Genomic DNA, 13,091 nt, shown 5'->3' with positions numbered 1-13,091 from the left:
GTGTGTGTGTGTGTGTGTGTGTGTGTGTGTGTGTGTGTGTGTGTGTGCGTGCGTGTAAACAGACGAGTCATGCACAAATGTAATAATATAAAATATATCTTCACAGGAGAAGTTTTAATTCCTGGCAAATAGTGTACATTATAACACCTTACTGAATGTTTGTTTAATGCTGACAGATGCTAAATCCATGGACTCAATGTAAAGTGCTACCCATATTTCTACATGAGGTCTTTCATGTTAGTACAGTGCTTATCATTTATGCATCTGTAATAAAGTTGATATGATCATTGTTTTCACTGCACGGTGACTTTTTATTTCAGTAGTCTTTATAACTTTCCCCCACTCAAACATTGTTAACTGATGTTTGCAACCTTCTCAGGACTTTTTTCAAAATGTACTGCATGTTTTGTGTTCATAGAACCAGAATTATTAGCTTTAAAAATGAACGTACTTGTCACTTCTGATTTGTAAAGAAACCTTTGTGATCTTGTGTCTGTTATGTAATGTTTGTGTGTCTCTCCTCCTCTGACAGTGGTGTGATTTCAAGGCTCTGCTCCGAACCACCACGATGGTGAGATCTGTCTTCCTATTGGTGCTTTGGACCCTCTGTCACCTCTCACCCAGCAGGAAGCCACGCCCCCTTCAGCGGCCTGTGTGTGTGTGTGTGTGTGTGTGTGTGAGAGAGTGAGAGAGTGTGTGTGTGTGTGTGTGTGTGTGTGTGAGTGTGTGTGTGAGTGAGAGACACAGACAGACAGACAGAGACAGACAGAAGCTTGACTCAGTGAGAGGAGGACACTACATGTTTCATGTTGAAGCTATGGATCAGAGCTTGGTGAGAATGAACTTTCACCTCTTAAATCTTTATCTTTTCGGGGTCTTTCATTCTTTGATATTGTTTAACTACTGTAATGCAACTCATTGATAATGCATGTTAATGTGGCGAAATGAAAAATCAGCACTGATGGGAAGCTATTGCATATGTACAACACTATAACCGTGACATGTAGTTGTGTTGAGTGCATGTCTCGGCGGTTGTCTTGCAGATACTCCCGGTGGTGGCGGCTGTTTCTGTGGTGGTAGTGACCGTGCTGTACTTCCTCCTGGGAGGAGAGAAGAAGAAGCTGCCTGTCACTCTGCAGGACCCTGTGGTCAAATATCCCCTTCCCCTGGTAGACAAACAGGTAGACGTTCAAAGAATCAGTGTTCACACTCAAACCTGATTATACAGCAAGTTAGTATTCAACCTGTACAACAGTCGATGTTAATCATTTCCTAAGTCCTTCATTCAGTTTGTTGTCATTGTACAAACCGTCATCAAGCAATAAATAAGCCACTTACCTCTGGCCATGCAGAGTGTTGTAAAGTATTGAAAATGTATCTTCTAGAGTTGTGGCTGACTGAGAGAATGAATTGTGATTGTGATGCTCACATTGAAAATTCACCAAATCTGATCATCCACAGAACATATTTTCTGTCTATATGACAACTACAAACAGTGAGACTGTTGTAATGCCGGTAAAATAACCTTTTACGTTTCCAGGCCATAATGTTACAAGTTGGTTCAATAAAACCCATGAGCGGTCCTAACTTCATTTGGATGTAGTCAGCATGTTTTCTGCCTAATATTTACCATTTCATTTTACTCTTTCATATCTAGCTGTAGCTTGAAACCAACTCCATTAACAGTAGGTTGGGTAAGTGTATGGGTCAAAAGCAGTGACAGGCCGTGCATTCTATGCCTGGGCCTTCTGTGCTGTCCTACTACAGTTGAACAGCTACGGTGCAGATACATGAATCCGTGCATGACGGGACGCTGCGTCATTAACGGACAATGCATAGTCAAATCAACGTAATTAACACAATGACAACAACAAAGTCATAAGAACCAGTCACATATATTCATATGACAACAAAGCATGACATCAATCCAGCAGACCTGCAGCGGATCCACGCATTCCACCACACAAGAGCACGAGCCATCAAGTATTATTCATTATAACAACACGATAGACAAATGAACAGTAGTAATGTTACTGCAGATGTAAAAAAACAAACGCAGTTTGTCACTTACCGAATGCTGTTCACTTAAAGACAAAATCCATCCTCCTACTGTACAATCCCACGGTTGTACATTAGACTCCTTCTCGAGTCATGGACGCCAGTGACAGTCGAGCCTCCCCAGTTGTATTTCGCCGGTCTGCGTCGGCCGGCCGGTTCGCAGCGGGGCCGGGATCCCGCCTCCGCCGGCCCGCGGACCGGCCGCAGGCGGACGGCGGTTGTGGAGCTCCATTTCCCTGCGAACGTGTTCGTTGATCTGTAGATCCACTTGTGTTTCTCCAAAGGTTTTCAAAAGCACCGTAGTGTCCTGCCCTATGGCGTCCTCAGGTTAGCGTAGCGTAGCTCCAAACACCAAGACGCTCAGTTAAAATGAAACACATTCACAGCCATAACATGTGTGACGCTGTCAGCCAGGAACACCGTTCATACAAATAAATAAATACAAAACCCTACAAATGTTATAATTTCTTCCATATCTTTCAATTTGAACTCTTACTCCTCCAACTAATTTCTGCCAGCTTCCTTAAATTTCACATTAGTCACGCGCTGGCCCACTGACCAATCACAGCTCACGTTAATGCTGACGTACTTAGGAGGCTTCCTGGGTAGCACTGGCACGTCAAAGAATACGCCCAACATGTCAAACTAAAGATCTGATTGGTTGAAGACTATGACAATCAACAATATCGTCCCCATTCACTTAAAGTACAAAGGCTCTCTAGTGGGCATCGGGCCTCTCTTCTTACCTAGAGACACAGAGGTGAAATCTGATTGGATAAGAGCTCTACTTAAAACAAGCTGTGCTGGAAGCAGAGCAACTGAGGAAGACAGGAGCTGTGCAGTGAGAAAATAAGATAATGGGAAAATAATTATAATACATGTAGTGTATTTGTGAAAAATTATTAGATTATAAAATAGCTATAACTTTGTGATTGTGTTTAGGCCAGCAGAGAAGGCTTAGCTGGCCCTGACGGCCCACCACTGGTCAAAAGTACTGTGTAAAGACCACTCGGTCTCTCAGGACATTTCTAACCTGTGTGTGTCTTTGTGCAGGAAATCAGCCATGACACAAAGAAATTTCGGTTTGGTCTTCCATCTGCAACTCATATCCTTGGACTGCCAGTAGGTACTGAACCAGCTCTTCTCTTCTCTTTTTTTCTCTCCTACGACAAACAGAAATACTTTCTGCCAATGCTCCAGGCTGTATACGTGCTGAGTGTATTGCTCTTTGATTCTAAGTATCTTGAATCTATAAAGTATCTATGGCAGTAAATGAGAATGCAAGATGACATTTCTTGCTCTGTTTGTAATCATTCTGAGTGATTCCAACACATCAAAGGATACTAGGTGGTAAATCGGTAAAAGACAAGATATAGAGCAATAAAAAGTCACTCTTTCCAAATGTAACATATGCTGGTGTATTAGATAGTTATTACAGTCCCAAGCTGCAGTGCAATAGTCTGGAGGTTTAAATACAGCTTGTTTCTATCGTACTTTAACATTTTCCCATCTCACACATCCTCCCTGCTCGTCCCCCCTTTGTCCCCTGCCCAGGTCAGCACGTGTACCTGTCAGCCAAGGTCAACGGCAGTCTGGTGGTCAGAGCCTACACTCCAGTATCCAGTGATGAGGACCAGGGATATGTGGATCTTGTGGTCAAGGTAGGTAACATTACTGATATTAACTGCAGAGGTGTTATTGTTGTTCTTTAGCAGTACCACTCTCTACTAGCTTTCTATTGAAGCAACGGCTTTTGTTATTCATGCTTTATGGACATGCACGGATATTCTGCAGCTGTCTACCCCTCTATTGAAATATTCCTGATTAACTAAAGCCATTAAAAGATGCTATAAGAGGATCAATACCAGCCAGAGATTAAAGTTAGCCACTAGCTGGTTAACATAGTGGAGCATTTAGCAGCTAGACAGACAGAAACATGACTCCAGATGAAGGCTAATGGTGCTCCTTGTCTGCACAATGTGTTAATATGCTATATCATATATATTGTTTGCTATGTCAGCCATATGAGGTGAAAATAAGCCAATGTTTACAAGATAATCAACGTATACAGGTTTAAGTGGAGGTTTTATATCATTTCATATTAACTAAAGTCATCCACACTCATGTGAGCAGAACAAGCTACGCTAACAATGCTAAGAGGTGAGAGGCAATGATGAGTGAAACACTTGTGTCCTTTATGTAACTCCAGGTGTACTACAAGAGCTGCCACCCCTCCTTCCCAGAGGGAGGGAAGCTGTCTCAGTACCTGGACAACATGGCTATCGGAGACGTCATGGACTTCAGAGGACCCAATGGACTGCTTGTGTACAAGGGACACGGTATGGTGTGTGTGTGCTTGTGTGGAGGGGAAAGAGAGAGTAGTGAAAACACTGACTCCCAGCAGCAGATGTCACTGTGGTACAATGTGAGACTGTCCAAGCAGCTCTGGCTGCCAAACACATTCTAAAGCTGAGACTTTTCTCTCAGGTCACTTCTCCATCCGACCAGACAAGAAGTCAGAGCCCAAAGTTCGGAAGTTCAAGCATGTTGGAATGGTCGCTGGTGGAACAGGTCCATGTACATTTCTGTAAACTCTCAATCATTTTAATGTACATTACTGTATGTAGGTAATCCAGAAGAACATCACAGAGGCTCAGCAGGCTGACATCTCTGCAGGATGAAATGCTTTGTGAGGGAGAAGGAAGTGATTGACTGATAGTAATACGTTGCATCATACAGCAGCAGCTGTAGTGGATGGTGTGTGTGTTGAACATAGAGGCATTCTCATGTGAACACATACATTACACCCAAAGCTGTAATGCTGTTTAACTTTCAGGACCATTTAATGATATTGTCTTTGATGTTGACATTATGTACAATTAGAAAAGGTAACAGTGTGTAACCCCCCCCCCCATAATACCCTCAGTTAGACAGACTCATTTCAATGTATTTTTTCCATCAGGCATCACTCCTATGCTGCAGTTAATCCGCAGTATCACAGCAGACCCCACTGACAACACCAAGTGCTCCCTTATATTTGCCAACCAGGTCAGCTATGTGTGGTGTTGTTTACGGACATCTTTCCTTGTGTGTCATTGTTAAAAGGAATTACTATTTCTATTTCTATGAATAGAAATCAAATCTCTTTCACTTACTCCCCGTCAGACGGAGAAAGATATCCTACTGAGGGAGGAGCTAGAGGAGGTGAAGAGGAACCACCCTGATAAAGTTGAGCTCTGGTTCACTCTGGACAAACCTCCACAGGGTAAGGCAACTATGCAACTCTATTCAATACAAGCTACCCTGTGTTTTAAAGGAGCACCTGCTTTTTGATGGATTTTTCTGTTTTTTTTAATCAAAACACACATTATCTCCTCTATTCAAAAACAAACAAAAAAAACATTATATATAGATCCTTTGACAGCCAACCTCATCAAAAGCATGCTTGCGCATCTTGGAAGTAGTGTGTCAAGAGTCCAATGAATTCAGAACAGTAATGTGTTACATTTTGTGGCTAGTATTTCCGTTAGCTGTTAGCGGTTAGCCAAACACACCGTACAAAATAATAACAGTGAGCTGCAGAGCAGCGGCCGAGAGCTATCAGCAGTAGGTGTACTGGTAGTCCTGTTAGCACGACAGCCGTTGTCCCCTCACTGTGGAAGCAGAGTAGCAGCTTGGGGTTGGAGATGCACTCAGCTGTGGTATCACTAGCGGCCCTACAGGCCGGGGGCTGGTTTAGAGCAGTGAGTGAGGAGTCAGCCGGCAGCATAAAACAGGTAATAAAAGGTGTTCTGAGAAAGTGTGAGTCTCTGTAACCACAAGAGGTCCTGGAGCATGCAGGCCTAACTGGCCACCCAAAAGATGATGCAGTGTGCTGCAGCAGCAGTAGAGATTCGTCGTGGACAGACACAGAGGTGCACTCTCACTCACGGCTGCGACTGATCCCAAGAACCTCCAGGCGGAGATAAAAAACCCACTAGCACATGAAACAGATGCTGCCATGTTTTAGAACAATGCAAAATATCAATATTTATAGGTTTACAGCTGAACGGGTGGCAATGTGAAAGGGGTCGCTTGTAGTGATGAACCCACAGAGAATTGTCACCCAACTAGTCAATGCATTGGAGAGTAAATATCACACTCATCAGGTTGCCAGAAACATGACGCTAAATAGAAATATCAGATTTATGGGGAGAAACACTTTCAACAGTTAAACACGTGTGCTTACTTCCCATATTGTGGGCTCTGGTGGAAACATTTCTCTGACTGATCTCATCATGTTACCATAAAGGATATACAGTCCATGTGAGTATTAGGGTAGTGCCAGGCTACATGAATGTGAATAAATCAGTGTGAAAGCCCGGCTCTTTGGTTTCACTGCTGAATATTCAGAGTGGGAAACCGAACAAAGAGTTCTTGGCTGAAGGAAAATCTCTGCAGGCGGAGGAGGGAGATAGTTCCAACAAGGTGTTTCAGTAGCTTAGCCAAACGCTCGTGTCTACCTTTGCATAATCCTTAAAGCAAGCAGCAATGAATGAGCATAATGTAGTTATATAATGTCTGTTGTAAGGCTGCTCGTCTTCTGTCTCGGCTTTCATTGGCTCCACACAGAGCAGAAACACATCGGTCCTTGATCATTATTCATTAAAAAGAGTGTACTTGCTGTTTGTTAGTGTGTCATTATGTGTTTTCCTTGGAGGGAGACATCTGTGGATGAAAGAGCAGGTTGAACAAACTTCATCATGATGGCTTCATTGACCAGCTGAAATCTTCCCCTGGAGAAAAAAAGACTCAGCAGATTATTTCATTACTAATTTCATTCTTTCTTTGAATGTCCCATCTCATGCATCTGAGAAGAAGAGATCCTCTGATTGGCTCTGCTCACCCTTCACCCGTGGAAAGAAAGATTTAGCATCAGTGTTCCATATTTAGTATTTAGAGATGAAATGAGAGCCAGGCTTCTCTGGTGATTAAATCATATTATAAACTACATTATGCAGCAAAGAAGCAGGATGGCAGTATGTGTTCTCATTCGGACTATAACAAAGATAAGATGTTGAGCTGTGAATTGTTAAAATCAGTTTCTCTGATGGTGAAGGTTGATCTTTCTCTCTCTTGTCTCGTCCTCAAGAGTGGAGCTACAGTTCAGGGTTTGTGACCGATGACATCATCAAGTACCACCTCCCTGCTCCGTCCACTGATGTCCTCGTTGTCCTGTGTGGTCCTCCACCAATGATCCAGAAGGCATGTCTCCCAAATCTGGACAAGCTGGGACACAGAACAGAAAACATTTTTGCTTACTAATGTTCTGATTGACTACACAGTCTGTTTATTCCCGGAGATCATGCTAGACCAAAAATCACTGGATGAACACTGTTAATGGTACAGTGTTCATCTAAGCATGTGTGATACTGATGCAGTGAACGAGAACGAGTTCAACTTGTGCCATAACATGTGTACAAATACTGCCATCAAAATCACCCAGTAACATCACTACGACAATGTCTATGGACTCAGGTACACGTCATTACCTTTTGTACAATCAGTACAGTCACTTTTAGAAACATATCTGTAGGCCAAAATGGGAATTCATGAGAAATAAAGATGTAAAACAGCAGTGTTGATTTTAATACTTTATGCTACAAAATATTATTGAAATATGTACTATATGCAGTATCTGTTTTAAATTGAAAGAGCTGTACAGTGTTGCAAAAGTTGACAGTATGAAGTATAAAAATGTGTACATAGGTAGATCATTTATACTAATACTTACCTAATAATATATACACTAACTAAAATAATGGGTATCCTAACGACATTGTCATATAAAACCAATGACACCAACAGATTATTTATGAATGACTTTATGTATTCCAATATATTAGGCTGTGATCTGTAGTGTTGTGTTGTGGGTGAATGCTCCACAACAGCTGAGTCTAAAGTCCGGAATCACAACCCGCAACTAACATTTCCAACATCCCGTGAAGGCATTACCGGAAAGTGGGCGTGTCTCTCTTCACCAACATGTCAGCGTAGGAGTTTTTATCAAAACTTTACAGTCAATATTTAATACATTTAGACTCGTAACTGTTAGCAGTTGCAGGAATATGGTGTGTGAGCGTAGCGTAGACTTAGTGAAGCCTTTCCGGGATGGTTTAATTGTTAAGTTGATAGTTTTGGTGGTATTCATCAGCATAAACTCCCCGGTGTCTGGCTGTGAAGGAATCCCCTCAGAGAGATGTCTCATCTGGGGTCCAGGGCTGAACGCCGACACGGTGCTACCTGTCCGCTACTTCTTCATCCAGGCGGTCGGTTCAAACGGAGAGAACCTGACTCTGTCTCCAGGTAAACCGACCACAAACACCGTGTGTTCTCAGAGAGCCCCGGGGTCAAACATTGGATCACTGAAACGCTGGAGCGGTTGCTCCCAAAAGGCTAAGCTAGCTCATTTCCTGCCTATTCTTTTTTTTTTTTTTTTACAACTAACGTTTTGTGAACATTGTGTTATGTCCGCCATCAACAGATGTAACCTAGACCACATTCAACGATGGTTTGATCGAGTTAGCGTCGGAGAGACGTGCTGAGCGAACACACCACTGTGTAATAATCCTAACTGATGTCTCCCTGAGCCTCAACACAGTTGTAGTGCTCGTTTGAAAAAGGTCTTTGAATGTCTTCGGTCAGCTAACAACAAAGGGCCGTCGTGTTTCAGATGACGGAGTCCTCCAGGGCACTGACATGTTGTGTACGTGTGTTGCTCAGGTAAAGACACCTTTCAAGTGAAGATAACTCCGCTGGACAAGAAGGAGCACATCCGCATCCACGTCCCCCCACCTCTGGACAGAGGGGACGGGTCCTTCGTGGTGAGGTACCGGCTCTACGGCACCGTGCTGACGGGCCTCCAGGTGGAGGTCCGCCACCGAGATGCTGCTGTTGCCAAGTCACCCTACACCATCCAAGGTTGGTGTTGTGTCATGCAGGGATAACAACCCAGCACAGGTTAATTAGTCAAGTCAAGTGCTCTTTATCTATATTGTCCAATATCACAAAAGGGATTTTTTTAAAATCTGTGCAGCACACAACACCCTCTGTCCCGTGAGCTCCAATACAGAATAAAAAGAAGGAAGCAGCCTCAGGGAGGATCCCTCCTCCAGACAGACGCACTGCACACACTATAGGGCCGTGTTGCTAATGGATGCACAGTGGGTGCTGGCCTTAAAACACAGCCTCATGGAGCCTGCCATTTTAATGCTAATTAAACTCATATCATTGTTTTGCAATTGTGCTTCACTTCACGGCACAACATGTGCTTTAAACGTGAAGAGGTGTTGTAACCACACTGTCTCAAAAACATGACCACCGTTTTCCGGACTACATTTCATTTCTAGTCTCATAACAAGAGTGTAACACTTGCACCGTTAACTCTGAGGGTGCCGACAGTAAGATGGAACGAGAGCCACCTCGGCTCCCTCATCTAACCCAGAGTGTGATGTCTCACGCTCAGGTCCGGTCTATCATGAGTACTGCGACTGTCCGGAGCCCGAGCCTTCCGTTTGGCAGAGCATCATGCAGTGTCCCGCCGAGGAACCTCAGGTTGTGGCGGACTTCAAAGCTTTTCCAACCATCGACCTGCAGCGTCTCAGACAGGAAGTGCCTCACAGGTTCATCAACAGAGGAGGCCTCATTCACTACGCCATCATCAACAACCAGCTGTACCGCCGCACGCTGGGGAAATACACCGACTTCAAGATGTTCTCTGACGAAATGCTGCTCTCCCTCACCAGGAAGGTAAGGTTGTAGATGTCGAGGACCCCACTGGCCCATTTACTGCATGTGATATCTTAATGCTACTGCAGAGACTGCACGTGGCGTCACGTGGTTGCTGATTTCAGTCTCCTGGGATCTTTAATGAAGGTGAGGGTGCCTGATGTGGAGTTCTTCATCAATGTGGGCGACTGGCCGTTAGAGACGAGGAGGGCGGATGCTGTTCCGGTCTTGTCGTGGTGTGGCTCTGTAGACACTCGGGACATTGTCCTCCCCACCTATGAGGTCACACACTCCACCCTGGAGACTATGAGAGGTGTCACCAATGACCTGCTGTCCATCCAGGGAAACACAGGTAACACACACACACTCGCTCCTTAGCCACGGTGAGGCCTGCTGTAGCACAGAAGTGAAGCTCAGGTATTGATTTGAATATCTGTGTACGTTACCCATCATCTATGAGTTCATGTGGTACCTTGGTCTTTAGATCCAGAGACTGACCAGTTTCAATACTAACACTTTTAATTCAACATGTAGCTGCTAAAGTTATGCAGACTGGTATTTGTACGTTACTGTGGGCTCTTGACTAAAGTCAACATGGTGCCTCACTGTTGCTCCTGTGGTTTGAACTAGAGCTTCACGATAGTGGGGAAAAACAGACATTGCTATTTTTTTCTGCAATATATATTAAAAATACAGGAATTTCTACCACCTGATGACAAAATAGCTGTTATTGGTCAACATCATCCGTCCTGTAGCCCACATGTTTCTACACAGCTGACAGTGTTCCTCACTCCTTTCAGGTTGTGCTCGGTGAATACGGGCCTGCTTTGGTCATCTGATGAATTGATTGTGATTGGTGTGTTGCTGTGCATGCAGAGCCTTGAATGGGAGTTTGGAGGCTGGTTTGTGTCTCTGTAGGTTCCTCTCCATAATGTTTTCAGACACTAACAATCTGAGCTGTCGGTGCTGACAACGAGCAGCTTTAGTGACGACACATTAAATGAAGGATTACATCTCAGCCTGTTTCTGGCTGAGAGCTGCAGAGCTCTGAGGTCACCTCGACACAGAAACATGTGGAAGTAGAATAGTTACCCTCTAATGTCTCCTAGCACAAGTTCAGCCCTGACAAGAAATATGGAATTACATAAAAGGCATTTCATTGATATATTGAACTGCACACTTAGCTCAGTTTAATGTTCCCTGTGATATGTCCGGTTGGTTATTAAATTCTCTGGACATCACATGGTCACAGTCTCTTTTGGGGTAACATTTGGACCACTTCCTCCAGGGCCTCCGTGGATGAACAAAACGGACCGGGCCTTTTTCCGTGGCCGGGACAGTCGAGAGGAGCGTCTCCAGCTGGTGTCTCTGTCCAAGAAGAGCCCCGAGCTGCTGGACGCAGGAATCACAGGCTGGTTCTTCTTCAGAGACCGGGAGAAAGATGTGGGCAAAGCGCCGCTCGTTGGATTCTTTGACTTCTTCAAGGTAAGGAAACATGAACACATGAGAGAAAGTTTCATTGAATTCACTTTTCTCCTGTAATGTAAAGCGGCAATGTGTTGCTGAAGTTGGTTAAAGGATTTAACTCAGTGAAGTGGACGATAACACCCGTATATTATTTCTTTTTTTAAAGGGATGCACAAGGCTCAAGGCCACAAGTAGATACACACAATAAATAAATGCACTCACTTCCAGAATCACTTGATACTTAAAATGTTTTTACTCTTTTAGTACAAGTACCAGGTGAACGTGGATGGAACGGTGGCAGCGTATCGGTTCCCTTACCTGATGCTGGGGAACAGTCTGGTTCTGAAGCAGGACTCTCAGTATTATGAATACTTCTACGGCCACCTCACAGCAGGCACGCACTACGTCTCCGTCCAGAGAAACCTGTCCGACCTTCTGGACAAAATCCAATGGGCCAAAGAGAACGACGCCAAAGCACAAGAGATCGCCAGAGCCGGACAGGCGGTGGTCCGCGAGCTGCTGCAGCCCGGCAGGCTGTACTGTTACTACTACACCGTGATGCACATGTACTCTGAGCGGCAGACGGGTCAGCCTACACGGCACGCAGACATGGAGCTGGTGCCTCAGCCCGACGACCACTCTGCTGTGTGCACGTGTGAGCGTAACATCCACGAAGAAGAACCCAATATGAAGGATGAACTATGATGGAATCGGCCTCTAGTCTCTAATTATTGCCATTTGTTCTCTGAAACCTTGCTGACGTATACAGAGAGAACTAAATGTTCCTGATCCTCAAAAAATGTGACTCTCACAGTTTACAATAAGTACTACAGTTGAGATTTGTGCCTTTAGTTTGGATAGTACAGGACGTTTGAAGAATCATTTAAAGGGCCGGTGTGTAGGTTTAGGAGCTGTTTAGTGTGTAACGACCTGAGTCCTTCGTACCTACAGAGGGAATGGACTCCTTGTTTCTACAGGAGCCCAGAGCGGGCAAACTAAAGACAGCCTTTCACGTTGGTAGGTTACCTGAGGACCACCGTAGTTCAGACTCACTTGTGGAACCGCGTTAACACGAGCCGCCTTCTGACTGCCTACAGTAGTGTGATCGTGGTACGAGGTCTTCATGGCCTTACCACAGGTTCACTGCAGTCCTGTGAGCCGAGGGGTATGCAGCCACACCACTAGATGCCACTAAATCCTGCACGCTGTCCCTTTTAAACTAAAGACTCCTCAGCCAGGCTGCAGGGAACTCCTCTGAAGATGAGAATGCTGCTCTTGTTTTTAATACTGTGTGTTTTGTACTGTTTGTAGTCCTGGTTGATGATTCAAGTGAGGATAAAACGACGTGCCTTTGTACCAGATATTTGTATACAGTATTATCTTTAAATAAATCCATCTGAAATAATTTGTATTTTTCACAGTTTACTGGAAAGATCATAAACAATCAGCTCCTTTTTGAGAGTGCAATGACTCACTATAGAGCAGCAGCACACCCTGCTCCCCACAGAGGAGGCTGCTGCTCTTCTGTGTGAGAGGGAGGTCCACGTATAAAGAAGAGGGATTGGGTGAAATAGACCACTTACTGTAGTTGGATCCCCAGCTCCTCCAATCCACATGTTGGGCCACACACTGAACCCACATTGATCCTGGTGGGCAGGTGGTTCCTTGATGGCATCAGTGTGTGAATGAAAACATGTAGAGTACAGTGCTCTAAGTGGTCAGAAGACGTTCTACAAAAGTCCTGTACCACTTCCTGTTTATGGAGATGTCCACGGCTTAGTGAGGTCTGCTCCTCTTCT

At 44.5% G+C, this 13,091-nt stretch overlaps 2 protein-coding genes across 2 annotated transcripts; both read left to right on the top strand.

Annotated features, from left to right (window-relative positions):
• The first annotated feature begins 697 nt into the window (after positions 1 to 697).
• On the top strand, positions 698 to 7,678 carry cyb5r2 (cytochrome b5 reductase 2). The gene is made up of 9 exons (XM_031868144.1): positions 698 to 832; positions 1,044 to 1,181; positions 3,112 to 3,184; positions 3,613 to 3,719; positions 4,268 to 4,397; positions 4,546 to 4,629; positions 5,021 to 5,106; positions 5,224 to 5,323; positions 7,190 to 7,678. The coding sequence occupies exons 1-9, from the start codon at positions 800 to 802 to the stop codon at positions 7,360 to 7,362; spliced, it is 924 nt and encodes a 307-aa protein (XP_031724004.1). The 5' UTR covers positions 698 to 799; the 3' UTR covers positions 7,363 to 7,678.
• A 386-nt stretch (positions 7,679 to 8,064) lies between these two features.
• On the top strand, positions 8,065 to 13,091 carry poglut3 (protein O-glucosyltransferase 3). The gene is made up of 6 exons (XM_031868143.1): positions 8,065 to 8,403; positions 8,821 to 9,018; positions 9,563 to 9,846; positions 9,973 to 10,177; positions 11,114 to 11,310; positions 11,557 to 13,091. The coding sequence occupies exons 1-6, from the start codon at positions 8,166 to 8,168 to the stop codon at positions 11,995 to 11,997; spliced, it is 1,563 nt and encodes a 520-aa protein (XP_031724003.1). The 5' UTR covers positions 8,065 to 8,165; the 3' UTR covers positions 11,998 to 13,091.

This window comes from Anarrhichthys ocellatus, unplaced genomic scaffold (genome assembly GCF_004355925.1).
Source record: "Anarrhichthys ocellatus isolate YVR2014 unplaced genomic scaffold, GSC_Weel_1.0 scaffold41, whole genome shotgun sequence".
In the NCBI taxonomy this organism is placed as follows: domain Eukaryota; kingdom Metazoa; phylum Chordata; class Actinopteri; order Perciformes; family Anarhichadidae; genus Anarrhichthys; species Anarrhichthys ocellatus.
The sequence above is the reverse complement of the archived record's forward strand: the minus strand, read 5'-3'. Positions and strand labels throughout refer to the sequence as shown.